This window comes from Diadema antillarum, unplaced genomic scaffold, assembly GCF_040938485.1.
Source record: "Diadema antillarum isolate AM-2024a unplaced genomic scaffold, OU_Dant_1.0 scf00000198, whole genome shotgun sequence".
Classification (NCBI taxonomy): Eukaryota; Metazoa; Echinodermata; class Echinoidea; order Diadematoida; family Diadematidae; genus Diadema; species Diadema antillarum.
The window spans coordinates 64,588-86,575 of record NW_027271087.1 but is presented as its reverse complement, the minus strand read 5'-3'; the positions used below and the strand labels follow the sequence as shown (position 1 = coordinate 86,575).

The 21,988-nt window shown below is 37.9% G+C and overlaps 1 protein-coding gene across 1 annotated transcript in view; it reads right to left on the bottom strand.

Moving 5' to 3' along the window:
• LOC139723735 (guanylate cyclase soluble subunit beta-2-like) overlaps positions 1-12,029 on the bottom strand; it is a 62,706-nt gene extending 50,677 nt beyond the window's left edge. The window contains exons 1-3 of the mRNA XM_071634950.1: positions 12,021-12,029; positions 11,789-11,862; positions 1,339-1,433 (exon numbers count right to left, since the gene is read on the bottom strand). Coding sequence (XP_071491051.1) covers positions 1,339-1,433; positions 11,789-11,862; positions 12,021-12,029 — 178 coding nt within the window. The remainder of the gene's footprint in view (positions 1-1,338; positions 1,434-11,788; positions 11,863-12,020) is intronic.
• Between the last annotated feature and the right edge of the window lie 9,959 nt (positions 12,030-21,988).

Sequence of the window (21,988 nt, the reverse complement as noted above, 5' to 3'; positions counted from 1 at the left end):
ATTCATGTTACAACCTGGATTTCCATGTGAACTCATGCTAAATTACGAAGAATAAACTGGCTACAAGTTAGTTAGCCAGGGGACTCCTTCCAGGTACCACGTGTGTGCTGCTGTAGTCTGCTGTTGGTGTACATGTGATGAGTGCTAGAGAGCTGAGAGAACCCGAGCCTTACACTAGTCTTTAATTTCTTTTGTTACTATAGTTGTTAATAATTGTTTGATGTTTAGATGTATGTTACGATTTTTATTTGTAGAAAACGTATAGGTCATACATCCCCCAAACGTGCGCTAAACGTTCGCGAGAATGTCTCAAAAGGTACGCGAACAGTTTGCGATTACGTCGTAAAATGATCGGAAAAACTTTGCAGATTTCGCGTAACATACGCGAGACATTCTCCAAAGTTTCGGAGACTGTTTGGGGTTTCACGAACATTTTGCGAACATCGCGCGTGTCTTGCGAAGGTCTTGCGCATATGACGAGGCTTTAAAGACACTTTCGAGAACAATTCACGAGCAAATCACGACCAAGTGTGCGGAAAAGGTTCGCAGAAAATTTCAAACTTTTTTGAAACTCTCGCCGAAGTAAAAACGACATTCGCGAACAATTGACGACGCTTCCGAACCCTCACGTTCGTTTGGCGATCTTTTGCAGACCAAAATGCGAATGCTGGATTTTGCCATTCGCGTCCTTCGCAAATCGTTCGCGTGCTCCGTGAAATCCCACCCTAAGTGCTCTAGTGAAGGTGACAAGCCATTTGTCAGAGTCACCCGATTATGTTAACGGCATTCAAGACGCAAATTGTGACATGTTACATGTTAGGAATACTAATAATTATGTTGTAACAATATTGAGGAGTTAGATTTTAATAGTTTGGGTTTACTTGTTTCTTCTATTAAGGCATCGAGACAAAAGATATGTACATGATATGTTAAAACATTCTTGAGAAGTTAGATTTTCAGGATTTAGGTTTATCTTAACTTGTGTTTCAGAACGTGTTCTTAAATGTGTGCTGATCATTGTTACTTTATATGAGATTTGTTATGTGATCAGCACCATTCATCAACACTCAACACGTGATTAAACGGGGTCATCCAACGAGACCGACAACCGCACGAGCCATACAGCCCACGAGTCAGACATCGAAAAAATAAACCATGAGCCATATAGCCCTTGAGTTCGACACAAGGCAAATAAGGCCCATGAGTTCGACACTAGGTAAAAACAGCCAACTAATTCGACATTACAACACAAGCACAATTCTATGAATGTACTATAATGATGACATGATTATCATTATTCTATAAGTGTCACCAAAATAAAGATACTGAAGATCTTACCTGCCACTTCGCTGGCAGCCTTGACCAATTTGAGTGTTATTGCATCTGTGTAGGTAGTGTGTGAGATGAAACTATCGTCCACTCCAGCCTGAGTTCTGGGGGGGGGGGTGACAGGGAGAGATAAGGAGAGACAATTCGAATGTCATGTTTATGAAATTAGGAATATGGACCATATAATGTTTCACATGCTTGACATAGTTGAAGAGGGTCATGGCATTTCCTGCATCCAACACACACTGTTAAAGCATTTCATTATAATCACGTGAATCACATCCAACTAAATCTATAAAATCAGTAATGACCAACTTCTATGCCCGTTATAAATCAATAACGTTGACTGCCTAACGTTTTGACATTTATTTGGGTGCACTTCACGAGACCGACACCCACGAGTCACATAGCCCACGAGCCATACAGCTCACAAGTCATACAGCCCATGAGTTATACAGCTCACGAGTCATACAGCCCATTAGTTCGACACTAAGCTAACAAGGCCCACGAGACCGACATATTAAGCTCCGTGTTATATCTGTCTGTCGAACTCGTGGGCTGCTTTTGCCTAGTGTCGAACTCATGGGCTGTATGACTCGTGAACCGTATGACTCAGGGACCTATTTTCAATGTCGAACTCGTGGGTTGTATGACTCGTGGGTGTTGGTCTAGTGGGATGAACCCCATTTATTTCACCAGTCAGTGCCCTCTGGTTATCCAGTTTCATACTTATCGATACACATGTACAATTCTTTTCTTATTCGTGTATTATTTGTTTTATTAGTATTTGTTTGTGGATTATTTTTTTTCCATATTCATTTTATATTTTACATTGTTTATTTGTCTTAAGTTTGTTATTCCAGAAAAAAAAATGGACTAGGTCCCGGGAAAAGTCTAAGCTATTATGGAGAGGTAAAATTCCATCTTTGTTTCTCCTCTACTTATTGTTTTTTTTTTTATTTTAGGTGTGCCTTTTTTTTTTCTTTTTGTTGGTTTGGCTTTTTGTTGTTTGTTGTTGTTTTTTGTCTCAGAGCAATGCGTTTCCCTTTCAGTTTGGAAGAAGAGCACATGAGGTGAATTTAAAAGGGACACATAGATCAATCCTATCGAATGTCTGTCAAATGAATTACTTCTGGGAGCATTTTGGTCTCCAAAGCGTTAGCTTTTCTAAATTCTAGCTGTTCCTAATATTTCAGGTGCAAGCTCGGATTTCATACCTATTCAACAGGGCGACAGCGAGAAGCCCGTGTTTTTCCTTTTTGCCCTTGTCAATCTTTTTTTTTTTCTTCGTTTTCAATTCTCAGATGGGCACTGTGATTTGTGCATCAATGTTGCTTTCTTTACAATTTGTCAGACATCACGAGCAAGATTGATGTAAGATATCAAGGATTCTCTTGACATGCATAGCGGGCTAAAATCCCCACCCCTCCCCCCCCCCCCCGAAAAAAATAATGAATAGTGGAATACTAGTAAAACCAGGGAGAAATGATGGATAATAACTCTTATAAACACACAACACAGGCATGAACACACAATGATTATGTGTTTTGGACGACTGGGTGACTGGTATGAACCGTAATGAAATAAGGAAATGGATTAGAATCCACGCACAGAAAACGTGCGTTGACTTGTACTTCTTCCAGAGCGTGTTGTTGTTGTTATTTTCAATCCTCTTACATTGATTTATCTAGTCCACAAGAGACATTCGAGTAAGCGGATATAATCTATACAAAATTAGGATTCTGCGGACAGTGTCGGTTTATATGGAAATGTCATAAAGCTTTAAGATTAAAACGAAAGAAATATTTTACTGAATGATTACTATACAGTGGTCAAATCAATAATTTCATCTGCTGCTGGGGGAAGTAGGCTTTCTCCCTTGGATATAAATTCATACATATATATAAAAAGACTGAGCGCAGTGTTGGATTTCTCAGAGGTGAAAAAATAATAGGGCAGAACACATTTAGCTAGAGCTAAAAAGATTATCCCGTTCCCTTCCTTTCTTTTTGTTAGTGATCCACGTTTGAATAGATATACCTCTGCGCTATAAATTTGTCTTTTCTCCCTCTTTATATATATATATATATATATATATATATATATATATATATATATATTCACTCCTCTGAATAATATCTTGCTTTCATATATATATATATATAAAACACATATTATATAATAACAAAATTCATATTCAGTTGTGTGTTTGTGTGCATGTGATTATTAGTGATGCCATCAGAATGCGTTATTCAGGCAATACCTGTTTAAATGATAGCGCTTTAGGAATGAAACCATGGTTTTACAGTGTATTTGTCTTGATTTCATTTATTGTATGATATTTCATCATCAGGGAAGCTCAATGACGATTTCATGTTTTAGCCACCAATGCAGTTTATGATTACACAGATAAACAGTAGCGATGAGGAGCAAAACAGAGCGATCCAATCAACATTCAGAGGGTACAAGCCTATAATCCTGCTGAAAAGAACACAGTGATTCACAATGTGTTCACACATTCGACCTTGTGAAAACGCTCGAATTTAACAGTGTGAAGATGATTTCACACTGGTGTGGTTTTTCACAGAAAGTTCACATAGTAATTTTGTGTTTCACACTGTGAATTGATGACTCACAATGTGTTCACAATGTCAAGACACTATAATTTAACAGTGTGAAGAGATTTCACAGTGTGTTTCACACTGTGGGACACTGTTCTTTCTATGATGTGCTTGCAGCCTTTAAAACAAGAAAGCAGAAAAAGCAAAGTCGTGTGACATTACAGTATCGCTTTAACTAGCTGTAACAAAAGTCCATGCACGATTATTAGGTAAGCGTAAACCATACTTCTAAAATGTGGTAGACTATATAACTTTGCAGCGATTGGTATTTCGTTAGATGAAAAAAACGGAACCAAAAGGAAAGAAAAAGAAACACGTTTGAACTAATGCAATGAAGAATTAAATCATAACATTTTTTTTTTCAGATATAAACATTCTATTAAGGTCCATTTAGATTTTTATATCACAGCTAATTACACAATTGACTGTCATACGAGGCTTTGTTGGAATGGTGTTGTGCTCCTTTACATTACAGCATGTGCCACCTTGGTATAACATGGTATGGCGTGTCTACTGGTAATTGTGTTCGTTTTCTTTGGCATTATGCCCGGCGGCACCGCTAATGCTTTCTAAAACACGTTCATTTGATGCAACTCTTTCTTCAACCTGTTGGCTACTAACCTCCACAAAACGATGTGGTAATACACGCATTCTTGGCTTATACACCCACATACCCGCAGAGATTCAAACGCAGAAAGCTTATCGTGGACAAATATGAGATGGTCGCGTGCGAGCAGTAAATGAGTGCATCTATTGTTTAATTCATGTTGCCTTAGAAAAACGACAAAAAGAGGAAAATGTCGCCCACGTATTATCGAGTTAATTTTGAATGGAGCCGACGTAGAAAACTGCGTTCTCAATTAACGGTCTTAATGGCAATCCGCCAATTCCGCACGATATTGCATCCGCGTTGGCTGTCGTTTTAAATACAAACACTAATCAAAGGCAAATAAGTATCAGTCAGGACAGGTCGGGGCCATTCTCATATATTTTGTCTAATCCACACACAGTGCTGGTTATATGCAGCTATTCAGAAAGCATTATGCCACGATGTCAACCGATGCAGGATTGTATATAGGCCTACTTAATTTCCCGCGCCTTGCATACGATACTAGCCCTTCCTGCAGTCCTGTCTATCACTGTAAACATGATGACTGTCAAAAAAGTGAATATCGTTGGATTTAAGTGCTGTGTCACATAACAATATTGTTGTCTCGTCAATCGTCTTTGAACAAATTTTCTACAGAAATCGACAGGCTCACTAATTGTCCTTTATACTCTCACAACAAACATACAGAGATGTCAAATTCCTCAGCAATATGCACATTGCAAAGGTATCATGCCCTTTGCACGCATAGTACAAACGTAATACTGTGCAATTTCCTTTGAAAATATACAAAATGGCAAGTCATTATAATCTATTGACATGTTTTCACTGAGTCCTCCACATCCATACGTATGCATTAAATTTAGGCGCTACTTCGCTTTAAGCAATATTGTTTACAAAGGTTTCACCCACTTCATAAATCAAAGTTGTACACATGCTTAATGTTAAACAAAATGTTGTATCAAATATATTTTTGTACACTCTGTTATCAGTTTGTTTATCGCCTGGTTACGTTGCCATTTATTACTGTTAACATATATTATGAAATAAATGCAAAACAGTATTTACAGAAAAAAAAAAACCGAACCCGTAATAGAATACAAAGGTAACATGAGCAACAAACAACAGAATTCAAAGGAACATTCCAGACGATTTTCATAATTTCACATCATGTATAGTACATAAATCGACAACTCCGTGTATATATTTCTGGAATTTATTGTGGTTCTTAAGCATAGAAACAATACTCTGAAAAACCTTAAACAAATTACAATGAACAAGGATGATGACATAGGAGGCTCACATATTTAAGAAATGTAGCAGTGTAATTCCATTACAGTACCGCTTGCTTACGAGTTCACCTGTGTATAATCTATGCATGCCTTTTTCTTTTGTTCTGCTTCCTTGAGCCCCAACTCATGCATTGTTATTGTGACTCTGCCATGTCATCATCCTTGTTCATGGCAATTTGTTCTAATTTTTGAAAATATTCTCATTCTTCATCCCGATTATCACAAATTCTGAAACTCTGTCCTCAGTATAACTAATCTATAGTTGTTCAAATGTAAAAATCTGAAAATCATCCGGAGGTCTCCTTTAATGACTACAATTACTGTCTTAGAAACTTATACGCCCGCCACGACATTTCTAAACCTCAGTGATTTCTGTTCTACATTCTTACGTTGTCGACATGCATGCAATTAATACATAAACTACAAATGTGATCTGACAACTACTAGTAAATGCCAAACATTTACACGTTCAAAAATATATTCAAATCCTTTTCTCTCTCATACACACACTAGCTCTCTCCTCTCATCTGAATTGAGAAGCAGTTCATGCAAAGTTCTACTGTGTAGAAGCTAGATCTACGTCAATCTACTAGTATCTATATACGTACGGCTCCCTCTCTCTATCTTCCAATGTACGTATATATATATATATATATATATATGATGAGCTTGCTTCCAAAAGGCGCTAAATCCATTGAAAAAATGATGGATTTAGCACCTTTTGGAAGCAAGCTCCTATAGTTCAGTTCAGTTCTGTTCATTTTTTTTTCTCCATCGCAACATAATCAATAACATTATATAATATATATTATATATATATATATATATATATATATATATATATGTGTGTGTGTGTGTGTGTGTGTGTGTGTGTGTGTGTGTGTGTGTTATTCAATCAGCCAATCACATACAACACTGACATGGAAAACGCAGGGATGAATATGTCTTGACTCAATCGGTACGGAACACAGAAACCTTACAGCAAGAGTAAGTTATTGCACTATAAATTATGATGTCATGATTGGCGATGTGTACTTTGCTGGACTCCGGACGGTGATTTCGGGGCAAACAGGTCTGGAGGTCGATAACGGTGACAAAACTAATATTATTTTCAATTTAAAAGTGCAAATACCCGTACGCATCCAGACACATTTACAAACTCACACAATACACACACACACACACACACACACACACACACACACACACGCACACACACTCTCACACAGGGCGTAGACATACACATCATTGCTTCTGTTGTTGCCATGGAAATGATGGAGAGCGCATTTTGTTCTCCAGGTCAAACAAATTAGCTCGCGTGAAGGGCAGACCTGTCACGGGCAACGCGTGTTTGGCATTCCACAAGTGTGTTCGTGCTTTCCCGCTTTTCTAAATTTTTATTGGCGATCAATAAACTTTATTTTCCTCCTACGCGGATTGGAAAAGTGAAATGAATAGATCGATTAGTGAAAAGATGTCCGAGGACGGTTCTATGATTGCACTTTCCAACAGTTAGCTTGATGAAAGGACTTTTGCATGTCCTAAGACCATTCGACAAAACATTACGCATAGCTCGCAAAGTGAATTTAGCACACTCATGAATCTCGCTGTACTTGTGTGTGTGTGTGAGTCGTGTAAGGCCTTGCAAGGGAGAACTTGCACTATTCGATAAGGATTGATTTCACATCATCTGAAGATGAAGACATACCGATCAATGCCATACGATATTTGTAATGATTTACGCTGAAAAGTCGAAGGTATTCACAATGGATGTCTTAAAAGAAAATACACCAAAACAGAAAGAAGAACAAAAGCTTACTGAAATGCACAGGTCTTAATGACAATGGATAATATGTCTCTGAAAGTAATAAAGAACGGGAAATTTACCCGTGTTAGCATCCCCATAATAATCCGGTATTTTTCTAAATCATATTAATTGATCGCCAAAACAAAATGATTCTATCATAAACACTGTCGTCAAATGTCAGTTTTTGACCATAAGTCCCAAATAGATAGATGTATTTATAAAGGATTAATGAACCTTCTTTTTTAGAGAAATACAACATACTTATAAAAAAACATCAATATGGATTTAGCCAGAACCAGTCAACAGAAACAGCAATGTCACGACTTCTTGACGACATAAATCTGGCCATAAAAGAAAAAAAGATTCTGCGTTAATCACATTTACTTAAATGTTACATTTCATTTTATAAAACAAGTGCGTTATTACTGTATGAGGGGCAAGGATAAGCTATATCACAAATCGTCAAAAGTCAACATATGAAATATGAAATAAACAATAATATAAAATCCCACCACATCTCCAAGAAATAAAGTTCAGATCACCACAAGGATCTCTTTCCATGAATATCAATGTTTTAAAATATTTAATACATAATCTAAATTGTATAGCATTTGCAGATAAGTGTTTTTTTGTGAAGGCTCAGATCGTAACGGCTTATTTCATGAAAAAATTGTTCAATTTTCTTCAGAGCATAAAGAGGTAGATGTTAGCAAATAAATCTACTTTAGACATTGATACATTAACATATCATTTTGAACGATGTTGAACAATAAGACATTACAAAATTTACAGTAATTGTAGAACATAATCTACAGAGACAAGGAAAAGAGTTTAAATTGTATACTTCATTTTTTTTTTGTGGGGGTAAAGATAAATATCTGTTTTGGAACCACCCCATTATGGCCTCTACAAAAAAAGGAGAAATTCATTATTCATTTGTTTCATCCCACATAAAACATTGCAGCGTTATTTGGGGCTTCACAGCAGAGAAAAATCTTGAACGTATTCATGAATTACAGAAAATCATACGTTAAATAATCAGAAGACTCCATTAAATTCTTAGTCTTTCAGAACGAAAATTCGAATCGTTTAAGAATTATTTTCCATTGAGAGTGCCATCTTCATGTTTGAATTTTTGTAAAATTCATAACTATGACACTAGAAATGCCCAAAACACACATTTTACAGCAACATAATCTTCTCTTTTTTTTCAATGACTCTATTCCTTGAAACACTTTTTCTGACATCAACCAAAAACAGTATACGACTTTACGTTAAATTGGAAGAAAATTCCTCTGGATAAAATGAACCCAAAGTTATTTCCAATTTCCAACACTATGAGAAATATACTAGCAATGAATGATGGAAATTACAATAAAACACTACGGAGCATCAAATTAGAGAAACTCGGTTTCTTAAATTTGATGGGTTAATAACGATTGGTAGGTCTATATACCACAGGCATGCTGTCTGAGTTTTCTAACGATTGTTTCTTTGTCATCTTCCAGGGCAAAGGCGTCAGAAATGTCGGTTGTTCACATTTCATCGGGCGACGTCTTGCATTCCCATAGCAAAAATATGTTTGGCCCCTTGAAAAGAATCGGCCGGTCGTCTTCAGTAATATCGACCGAGAGTGGACAAAATTAAAAGAGAAGGGGAAGGGGTGGGGAAGCTGGCTACTTGTGGGCACCATTGTGACTGAAACGTGTTTCATTATTGGGGATTTTTTCTTTTTTCGGGGCATGGTGTATATAGTACCTTACAACATTAACAAGTTGGAGGAGGTGCGCGCGTTCTGTGAAAAATCGTTTGGAATATGAGCGCAAGAAGCTATTCCCCTCTCGACAGTGAAAGAGAGAGGGAGGGAGGGATAGAGGGGATGGGGTAGAGGGTGATAGGGTTAAAGTTTCCGCTGCAAGTATACATCTAATGCGATACATCTTTTCCGTACTACTTTTTGATCTGGGGTAGATAGGAGAATTTCATAGTTTTGACTATAGTGAATAGGATAAATCACCCGTATAAGCATCTACGATGCTAAATCTAGTGTTTCAGCAAATTCAATCACGTTGAAATCTGACAACTGGCCTTTAAGAGAAGGAAATGGACGTGTAATCGAATGTTTGCATATAGCGCCGACGCATATTGGACAACGCAAGAATGAAGAGCAAAATGTGCGATTTGCCATATAGCTAATCTGAACACGGCTGCTCTGTGATTCAAGGCGCAGGCATGAAAGCTTTCAGAGCCAACATACAACTAAATTAAGGGCGGCCAGTAATACGTCTCATCCCCCAATCTCAAGGCAGGCTCAATCATAATATTGTGCTGATCGCGAGGACGCCATTTGTACAGGGATTATGCGAAACTCTGGCGACATATTACATTCGTTGCCATGTGCGGCGGGTCGTCCCAGGTATTTATGACAACTATTGGCGTGTTTACTAAGCCGGTCGGCCCGCACCTCCTCATTTTGATGGCAGCGTGGCGACAAGCTGGGATACCTACAGGACAGGAAGAGATGCCACAGAAAGGCAGATGGATAGATAGAAAGAAAGATCTAGGCAGAGATAGAGGGACTGATAGATAAAGAAGGAGAAAAAAAGGGGGAGAGGAGAATGTTTAAAGTAAAATAAAACACAAGGAGAAACGGGTGAAAAGGAAGAAGAAGAGGAGGCTGAAGAAAGGTGATCCGAAACTTGTGTGACATGAAATGTGACCCCCATCTACCTTTGGCGAAAATTTGGTCCCAAAAGGGTGCCTAATTTCCGGTTTACTGGTGGAGGATCTGAACGAAAACGACGGCAGGTCCCCTTGAAGGGTCGGTACACATACGCCAATGAGTCGGTGGGGGGCAATCGCTGCGAATTTCATCTACCAATTTCTCATTCGATTCAGTTCCCACAGGCAAAAGTGATTTGCAGAACGTCGTTACAGTCGTTACACGCGCGCGCGCGCACACACACACACACACACACACATACACACACACATACTTAAAAAGGAGAGAGACAAGAAGGAAAAAGAGATTTAGACATGAAGAGAGAAAGAGAGGAAAGATTATACATGAAGAGATATAGGAAGAGAGAGGGAGATATATTGTAATATAGACAAGCAAGCGAGAGGGCAAAATATTAAAAGAGAGAGAGGGAGGAAGGTCATGTAATAGCTACATAGTCAGATACCGACAAAGATAAACAGAGACAGAGAAAGAAGAAAAAAATAATAAGGAAAAAACGAGCAAAGCAGACGAGCTTATGTGTCTCATATTCTGTTGATTCTGGGCACTGTTACATCATCTGCATCAACGGGTATAATTCGACGCCCTCAACGCCCTAAAGCACCATCAAGTTGAGCATCGTTTACTTGGCTTTTCGCAGACCTGTTGACAACCACACTTTACGAAAATAAACTAAGGAGCTTTGATGCGGATCTGCAGGGTGTCTAATCATCCCTGATGATACTGCCTATTACATGTGCGCGCAGAGTATGAATTGAGCAAATAACGCACGACTCCTGCGTCCATACTATTATAAAATCCAAATCTTGTTGAGCACTGCTATAGACAACAGCACGTCGTCGGTCGGATTTTGTTCATAGCTAAAAACAAATCAACGGAAAAAGACAACCGATTACGTTCAAATTACAATGATTATCAGGAATATTTGAGTTGACAGTAACATTTTTTTTTTATGCGACTTTAATTGCTTTGCTTTTTTTGTCTTACACCAACAAGCATTTTGTTTGGTGCACACTGAAGAGAAATAAGCACAATCGACACAAATTACCAATAGGTGCTTGTGGGAATACCCCGTTGTTTTCTCCAATATACAAAATTTAATACTCCTGCAATCAATGACAATGTTATTTCTTTGATCTTCATAGTGCCTACAGTAAATAAAGCGAAACATGAGATGGAACACCCTACACTGTACCTTATGTTCGTCCTGTGTCTATACAGTGCAATATAGGAAACTACGAATGACATCGATGCAGTTCTTTCAACTCTAAATTTGACTCATTCTATTATTACTCTACTGTATCTTCTGAAAATTAAGTCCATTCTAGACTAGCAACCGCAACGATCATCCAGAATTTAATCAGCGGTTGTTGATTGTTTGAGATCACTTACTTGATTTTCTGCCATGTCTCTTCTCCGAATTTCTCCGTCACTAGAGCCTTTACGCATATATTGATGAAACCATACTGTGGAGAGAAGGAAAAATGAAGAGGAAAATTTATTATCATGAGCATAACGCAAGGTGGGGGGGGGGGTAATCTGTCGACGTTTAGAGATGAACAAATAAATCTCTTTTATACCTCATTCTTCAAATCTTTTATGACATTTTCATAACCTTACTTACCTTTGCCATTGTCATTGGTTCCAATCCTTTATCTCCTCATATTAACGATGTGATCCCAAAGAGTTTATACATTTCGTTCGCTTATTGTATTTTGCATTTCACATGCGTATGTGTTCATGATATAACGGGATACGTTATCTTGGATTGAGACAAAGACAGAAACTAAATGAAAAACGGCTGTAGCGATATTGTGTCAACGGTTGATATTTCTGTCCCCAAAGACGAATTACCACCTCCCCCTCCCCCCGCAGTGATGTATATTTATCAATTTTGTCACTCATTAACTTACTAAATTATTTAAGCCAGCAGAAATGCACAACATTCATGCTTTTTATTTCTCCCCTTTTCCCCATATATACCGAAATGAGATACAATTCAATTAACAGTCATGATAAATGTAGCTCATTGACAAAGTTATGGTCACAACAACGATAACCCTCCGTCCACGCCCATAAAGCCTCATCTTGTCTCATTATAACGAGAAATCTCAGTACCAAGACAAAGACAAGAAGTGATAACGTTAACTTTGCTGTTTGCTGCGGGGATAAAACACACATTCAAGCCGAGTAATTAGAACTTGATTGATATGTATTGATGAGTTGGGATGTAAAATTGAGAAGGAGAGGCACCATGGTTATCAAGTAAAGGCCTATTTCAAAAGCGAATCAAACACCGGAAATAAGCTGAAGGATGACAACATCCATTAAAAATTAAAAATATTCAGTCCCAAAAATCAATTAAAAGAAGCAAAGGAAAGACCCGTTCAAAAATTAAAAAAAACCCCAAGAGTGGTGATCTACTTCGCATCCTCGCTACAAAACGGTTGCCTACTCTACAAAGGGTCACTCTGAGCACAGCGCCCTAAATACCGCATTAGAGTCCGTTAGATAGCGCAGTGAAATTAGCTCAAGTTCGTGATTATGCACCTAGGGAGATGAACGCCGATGACCGGATATACCGTCCGCGCACTTGACCGTTTGTGTTTCCCGACACACTATCCTTCATACAAGAGTTCTTGGAATAAAGCAACCCCATCCCCACCCCATCCCCCCCCAAAAAAAGGAAAACCTCTCTGTCCCTCTCTTTCTCTCTCTCTCTCTCTCTCTCTTCCACTTTCCCTTTCTTAAACATCAGAACGTCTTTACAATGGTCATTGCAAACAGACAACGGCACACCCACACTGACACACACACATACACACAAACAGATTGATTCATCCCCGCCTCCCTCCCCTATACTTACAAAGTCCCTCTCCCTTTCTTCCTCACCCTCCTCTCTAGCTATTATCTATCTCAGGGGCGGATCCAGGAATTTTGTAAAAGGGGGGGGGGGTGGGGAGGCGCAACTAATATTCCTGGTGCCACTTTCGGGTCTCATTTCATTTTTTTTCTTTTTATTTCTTTTGTTTTTAACGATAAATAAAGGGGGGCGTGCGCCTCTTGCGCCCCCCTCTGGATTCGCCACTGTATCTCTCTATTTAGTCCTATCTGTCTCCCTATTCTTCAACACACCAACCCCCATTGATTTCGACAGTTATTAATAACCAATAACTATGTTAATGTGCAAGAGAAGAAGAAGAAAAAAAAACCCAACCTAATGCAGTGTGGTACCACGTGTGATTTGAAATCAAGCGTATAGGGCTGAATGCATTTAATGTGTTTGCGCGCCCTCTCTGTTAGGTCTCATATCGGAAACATACTTCTCGGTAATGTTACGTAACTCCCTGTCTTCCAAACACATTATTGCTCTTCGGCAAACATCGAGTTTCACATCCGACATCTGTCGATATAATTTTAGTCCTGCAAATAACTACTCGTTATTCAAACAGAAGAGCATAACCGCATGCGTGTATAGACGCTGCAAACTAAGGGCAGTGTGTGCGTATGTGTGTGTTGTAGAGAGTAGGTATTACATTGTAATCGCAAAACTTGTTATTTATGATAATTACCAAAAGAAGACGTTCAGGGTCCGTATCTTAGCAATATAACGGCAAGTTCTGTACTTGCTTTCTTTTGTTTCAATCTTAGTTGTAACACTTCCCTGGATAGATAGAAAGAAAGAAAGAAATAAAGATAGATAGATAGATAGAATATAGATAGATAGATAAATAGATAGATAGATAGATAGATAGATAGATAGATAGATAGACAGATAGATAGATAGATAGATAAATAAATAGATAAATAGATAGATAGATACATACATACATACATACATACATACATACATATAGATAGATAGATGGATAGATAGACAGAAAGATAGATATTGGTTTGTTTCATCAAAAGGAAAGTACATAGCAGCCAAGAGGCTACTATGTGTTTAGTGACCTAGGGAAGTTGTTCAGCATCGCGTTGTCAAGATAAGGTATATATTATACGAGTTGTACCACGAGATGTAAGGCACAAATGCGTTCTTTTTGAAAACATGGATCAATGTGCTTTTTAAGATTCCTTCAAACCTGTACGGTATAACTACCTGTAATTAGAGCTAGTCAAGGTAGCTAGCTACACGCAAGTAAAAATGAGCCGCTTTGAATAAAAAAAGGCAATAATATGTGAATCTGCGTGCTGGTAATTAAATGCCACGCGTCTCATAACAGAACCGATAATAATCAGCGTGCATATTGCTTCAAAACACAAGAGCGTACTCTAGATTCGGAAACACTGAGCTGACATTTCGTGCAACCCGGCACTACAAGAAGAAAGAAAGAAAAAAAAAAACCTACGTGAGATATTTCTCAGATGCGGTAATTATTGATGATGAGAAGCACAAAGATTAAAGATTCAGCCCACTAACCTTCATTTCTGACGGGAAAAAAAGTAAGGGGGTGGAGGAGATCTAATACAGTCATTTCGATTTGCTTTAGTGTGGTGGAGAATCTTTTAGTTTTCATTACGTGCGTAGGCAGAGTGCGCGCTTTTGGTTCGGCGCGACAACGAAAATGAATCTTTTTCACACTTGGCAGAAGCTGTGTCAGCCGTGAATTATTACTCATTTAACAGTTTGAGGTCTGTATACAATTTCAAGACCGCCGAAGCCTTGGCGGGTCAGGTATCCAGAGTTCTGGCCTATTAATTACCACCTGAGCGTCCCTGCCAGCTATTAAGCCACGAGACGAGTTTCAGTCGCGGGAAAAGTGGATTTGTGCGATGTGGGTCGAATAATAGTTGAGCATGCCTTCGTGTGGATATCGGATCAACACTAATGTAGGCAGCTATGTGCTCCAATATCCAGTATTACCCATTGGATATTTAAAAGACTCAAAACGAAAAGAAATACTAACAAACGTCGGGATGGAGACATCCTTGATGAAATCATTGAAATGAGAGTGACAGTTCAAGTGTCAATTAAAGTGAATCTGACATTACGTTCAGGTGATTAAATGGCTACCTAATGCCTAATAATATTCGCCTTTCCTCAACACGTTATCATTATTATTTGCGAGCATTTCGCACTGACCGTGGATAATGACGCCACACAATAGCTCCATTTCGAAGGCCACACTAATAGGGTCCTACACCACTGGATTTAAGTGGATTATTGTGTCTCGCTGGGGAGTTTGCCATTGGCAGGCATAGATTCTATTAAAAAGATTTAAAAAAATAGAAGTGTCAAACCAACAACTTTATATGATGACAGAAAACGTCCTAAAAAATGATATAGATGAAGGTCAAAGTTTCCAGGCGCAAAGTTTTTGTTTGTTTGGTTGTTTGGGTTTTGTTTTGTTTTGTTTTGTTTTTTCTTTTTTTTTCCTTTTTGCTGTTTATTTAAAAAAAAAACAGTCACTTGGGTTAGTTTGATTCAGCACAGTAAAAATTCGATATAAAATATGCAAGGAAAGGAGAAGGTGATACAACTCACTGCAGAAATTTCGTAACACTGTCTCTATCAATGTATTATGCGGAAAGTAGCGCTATTGCATGATTATTATATTATGTGAGAGAGGAAGAAAATGATAAAGGTAAATGTTATCATTAACAAATATTGACATGGCTGGAAATCGCAAAATATAAAACTGAAAACTTATAGATCCGTATAACTACAGGCATATAAGCTTATTCCAAAGGAAGAGGCGAGAAATGCTTATCTGTGTGAGTTGATAAGTAATGGTTTATCTGAATTCACCCCCCCCTCCCCCCTCCCCCCCTTGGAACATCATCGCGAACTCCGAGAGAGTCGCTTAGAACTGTATAATTTATTATATGTTTGTTTGTTTTTATGGGAAACTTTTTTATTATTATTTCAACAATTTTGTCGAGAAGTGATTATAGGACTGGTGGAAGGACCTCTTTTCATTCCCGGTCAGCGTTCATGTCGTTTTGTGCTTTTGGACTTTGATCGAATGTCATCTTACGAATTTAGATGCGATTGATTGATAAAAACAACAGCAGCATGACACGCACACCTCACTCAAAAGCGTGTATAGGATACCTACTGACAACAACCCGTAACGCCACGATGTCGGGATCAGACCCATTCCTACCCTGACATAAAAAGAGTGTGACCCATGATCATCGCACAGGCTCTTAAGCTGAAAATCGACACGTGAGTGATTGTAAATGAGCTGTAAATTATCCCAATGCAAATGCCGACCTTCATGACTTTTGCCGAAACGTGAGCCGCTGGAAGAGGTGAACGCGTAATGTTGGGGTGAACGGCAGCAGTAGGGGTGATATTCGAAACTGAACGGTTAATGGAGCTTAAAGGCATTATTTATCATTTGCAGATGAAAAAAAAAAACAGCTTTCGTGCTTCACAATAGTTCTAAAATACTAGTTAGGGATAGAAACAACCAATGTAAAATATGTCATCAGTATAAGAAATATTGAATATTGTTAGATATACAAAATGTGAACAATGGTTTTGATGAAATTGTTTCTACAATAAACTGTCTACAGTTATGGTTCACTGAGAAAAATAGTGATATCTACTTCTATTTTTAGTTTTATTGGGAAATTTTTGTATTATGTTAGGATGTTTTGTGATAAACTGACCTACACATTATGCATCAAATGTGATAACTCTAAAATTTTATTAATCACTGCTCCTAACCCTATAAATGGCAAACGATACCTTTAAACTAGCAATACTAATGACACTATGGAATTTGTGGAGATTCATCGATTCAAATATTTCGACACACTTTCAACCAAAAACAAAAGAGAACCCTTGTGTAGTTAGCAAGGCGGTGCCATAAGCCACTCTTTTTTCTGAATGCGATTTAAGTGTTGTTCGACAATTTCTATGTGTGTAACGATGATGGTAACATTGTCTTATTAATCCCCAGTATACAAAATGCACACAGGACAGAGTGGATCGGTGAGAATTGGATGCGCGAGTTTACTGTTTAATCCCACGGGCGCCGCGAGAGGATTTTAGACTGTTTCCAAAGTTAAACGAGAGCATCCAATTCCTACCGATCCACGAAGTAGACCTATGCATCATTCGTTTTATAAAATGGGCCAGTAAATTCATGATATTCAAACTTTTTCCCCATCATGCGTCCAGAACATCTACGATACTCTAAAAGGCTTCAGCCATGCGTTCGGATTTTACCGGACGCATGGCTCATTGTTGATCAGTAAAAATCAATGCATGATAATTGACCAATCAGATTGCAGAGATTCTAAAGCCCATTTTATGATAAGCACTGCCATCAAAAAGGGCTCAGCTATCATAATTGACTGCAATTATGAGGCACCCATTTATCAATAATAGCACCAATGAGAAGACATGAGGCGTGGAATAAAACACAAGCCTGACAAAGGTTCGAACCAAAATCCTTCAGAGGTGTATAATTTTATTCCAAACCTCTTCAAGCATCAGGTGCAGAGCATCCCACTTCCTTAACCCTATCAAGCCTCAGCTATTTTGACCCCTCGCAGGCCCAAGGGGGGGGGGGGGGGGGGCACATTGTGCCCCCCTATATAACTTTTTTTATTATTTGATGTATCATCGTCATATTTGGCACGTGGGTAGAGTAACTCATACTCTACATGACTGTACATTTGAATTTTCACAAGGTCACCCATGGAGGGCGCTATTTACCAAAATATAAAGAAATACATAAGAAATATGCTAAAAACATGATTTTTCCGTATAATATCTTTATCCCCATTACATATGTCTTATTATAGACAAATCATTTTCATATTTGCCACAAATGATAAGCAAGTGGAATTTGATTATTTGTAATGGTTGAAATTTCTCAAGGTCACCACATGGGGGCGCTATTCATATCAACATAGTGATACATTATGAGACCGGGGATGAAATGTTTGGGATGGGTACATGTATAGTTATGACATTTCATATTTGCATAATACTGGAATTTTGAGATTGCAAATTGATGATATGATAAACTAATGATATTAGAGGCATAACTTGGGTGAAGGAATCAAAATAACTCAAAATATAGGGGCAATCTTTAGAAAATATTATTGTTTTCAATTATCTCTATTATATTTATTGTTTTATGCCTTTGTCACATAAAAACAAAGGAAAAAATTAGACAAAATTTCCAGGACCATAATTACTTCAAATTTTGCTCCTTCAACAAATTTCAGCCAAGAAACACCCATTTCATACACTGTAATGCTGTTAAAAGAAATGGGAACAGAAAAAAGATGCAAAATCTGACTGACATGGTTGTCAGTTTATGGTTGCCATGGCAACCAGCAACACCAAATATAGCTAAATTATATATCAAAATGTTTGCAATAAGATTTTGGGAAAAGTCACCAAATTCGGTTGAAATCGGATTAAGGGCGAAGGAGCGGCAAACGAAAATCTGGTAGGGGGCACAATGTGCCCCCCTCCCCCCTTGGGTTTTATAGGGTTAAAGGGGAAATTTAGTCCAAATATAAGTCAGTCAGATAAAAAAGAGTAAATTTTACGAGTTCAACGGTAAAAATTTGACTGAAATCGGATGAAAAATAAGGAAGTTATGACATTTTGAAATTTTGCTCATTTCTGCAAAACCGTTCTTGTACAGCGGATATGAATATGCAAATAATGATAATGAATAACATTTATATAGCGCTTAATACTGATGTTTCTAAGCGCATCGATCCGGAAAAAAAAAGAAGTATGACATTAAAATAAAATACAGCATTATGTAAATATACGTATTATGATATAACATGCAGCAGCAAAACAACATAATTAAAGTTGAGTAAACAGATAAGTTTTCAACAATGACTTGAACTTATCAACGTTATCAGCATTACGAATATGGAGAGGAAGTTTATTCCAGAGAGACGGGGAAATAACAGAAAAAGCCCTATCACCATAGCGGGTGCAGGTGCGGGGACCATGAGATAGTTGGAGAGTGGAGGAAGAACGAAGAGAACGGGTTGAAGTGGAGGAGCGGAAAGAAATTAAGTCTTTGAGGTAAGATGGAGCAAGATTATTACATATCTTGTAAACGATAAGGAGGATTTTGAAGGTGATACGTTGATGTATGGGGAGCCAGTGGAGGGATTGGAGAACAGGAGTAATGTGGTCAGATCTTTTTGTAAGGGTTACAAGCCTAGCAGCTGTGTTTTGAATTCTTTGAAGTGGTGCAATACTAGAAGCAGGGAGTGAGCTAACCATGTCACTACACCGTCACAATTTTCCATTGATCGTGCACACACACACACACACACACACACACACACACATACACAAATGACGAAAATTCAATGTTTCTGTCATTTAAGCCTGAAACATGACGTTATTCCTGCTTGAATAACTTCAGAATACTAGTAGAGATCACTTAGATATACACTGTACTAGGATTTGAGCTTCGGGCATAATTGCACTTGAATGAAAAACTGCAAATTTCAAAATTTTATGTACAAACTATATGGCAAGTTGTGAGGGGATGACATCGCTCACTTTGCCTTTTGCATATTCATCAAATTGACCGTTCACGACCTGTTTCCTGAAAAATTAGTGAAACTTTGAAATGTCATAACTCAAAATTTTACCATTAAACTCGTGATATTTACTCTTTCTAATCAGACTAACTTAAATTTGGACTGGATGTCCCCTTTAAAAGAGAAGTATTAATTTTAGCTGCGCATAGTACGATGTAGAAATCTTTTTTTTTAAATCACTGTACATACACCACGCCAGACCTGCCAAATAGTACGACTATACACCCAGAGGTGGACTGTACTTTCCAAAAACAAGAAATAACCATGCATGACCCACAAGTTTGACGTACTGTTATTACTGTAATTTGACATCTCTGATAAGAGACAGAGGAAAAACAGTCACGAGGAAATAATTCTTGTCAAGTCTACTGTCTAAGGGAAGTCATGGGGTCAAAAGGGGTCACATTCCATTCCGAATGTTTGATGGTTTTATAAACCCAGAGGATCGAGAAAAAAAATCTCTGTATGATAATTGTGACACTTGACAACAAAAGCTCCATTTATCAAAAAAGAAAACACACATCATTAACCTTTGATTTATGAGAAGCATTTTCATACATATCGGTTTTTTCATCTTTCTTTCCTTCTTTCTTTCTTTCTCTCTCTCTATCTCTCACTCTCTCTCTCTCTCCTTCTATTTTTTTTTCGCCCCTATGATTTTGTGTTTGAGACTTGCTTTTTGACACCTGGAAAATGTTACTGTTTGTGAAGGCAAAAGTTGTGGTCGTTATAATTTCCCCAAGGTACTTGATGAAGTTTGGAAGGGCATTTTGCGCCGACATTTGCAACAAACTGAATATTCACCAAGTAGCATAAAAAAGAAAATAAGATTATAAGTTTGTGGATGGTTGGAACATTTTGAAAATGGAGTTCCGGCATTAGCACATACACTAACACCTGTGCTAACACTAACACTTTACCCTTAACACTAATGCTAATACAAACACGCTGATTATCCCTATTTCCTCTATGTGCACTGTGACTGTTGCCTTCAAGTGGCGTCTTGATACTGTAGACCCTCCCAAATGGAGTATTTTAGTGATTTAGGCCTTATTTTTTAGAGAGAGGCTTGATCTAAAAAAATACAACGTGGAGAATGAAAGCTACAGACATATTTTATTGCAAATTAAGTATTCCTTCTTTGAAAAGCGTCACAGCTACAAGAGAGTCAAACATAAATTTTAGGCACCCCATGAAAAACAAGGAAAAATACAAAAGGGTGTTTGCGAAAAGTGAGGATTGTAGGTTGATCCTCCCCCTCCCCGCCCCGTTGCTCACCAGCTCTCCCTCAGACAAAAATATAATGAGCCATGATAATTAATTGAAACTCGAAGGAAAACAAATGTTTGGACATACAACCATCTCCAAACACATCGAGCTATTTTAATCCACTCCAACGATATTTTCTGATATCGATGAAACTGTCAAGAAAGACTAACAAATCGGCTTTCTGCCCCAAAAGTGTTCGTGCCGATATACTGGACAAACAGATCGAAATTCAAGCCAGCAGGTGTAATTGACGCTACAATACTACGTGGTTCTTTTCCTTTCTTTCACTGTGCATATTTTATGTACACGTATATATGGGGGAAACAATATGGTTATATGGCTATACTTAAATGGTTATGAAAATACATTAAGAACAGACTAGACCTTACGGAGACATATTTGTGTCTCCTTAACGTTTCCAACTGTTACACATCCCACTTAAGCCGTGCTTTTCTGCTGACAACGCTCAGCACACATTTCCATGCACTGTCTCCGTAAAGCTCGACCCACAGTTACATATTGCGCATTTCAATACGTTTTTGTTTAGTTTTTTGTTCAATCTCAATTTCAATTTCTATGCAACTTTTTTTAAAGAATACAACATGCAAACAAGAATACATTTACAATGACATCGATTTGAGTAAGAATAATATCTTCTAAAGAAAATCAAGTGCTTCAAACAACTTCAGTAAATGGTTTAGATACAAAGTAAGTAAATTGTGGTATTTTCACTTTCATGACATGTTCAACGTTGCAAGGGCCGTCATAATAAAC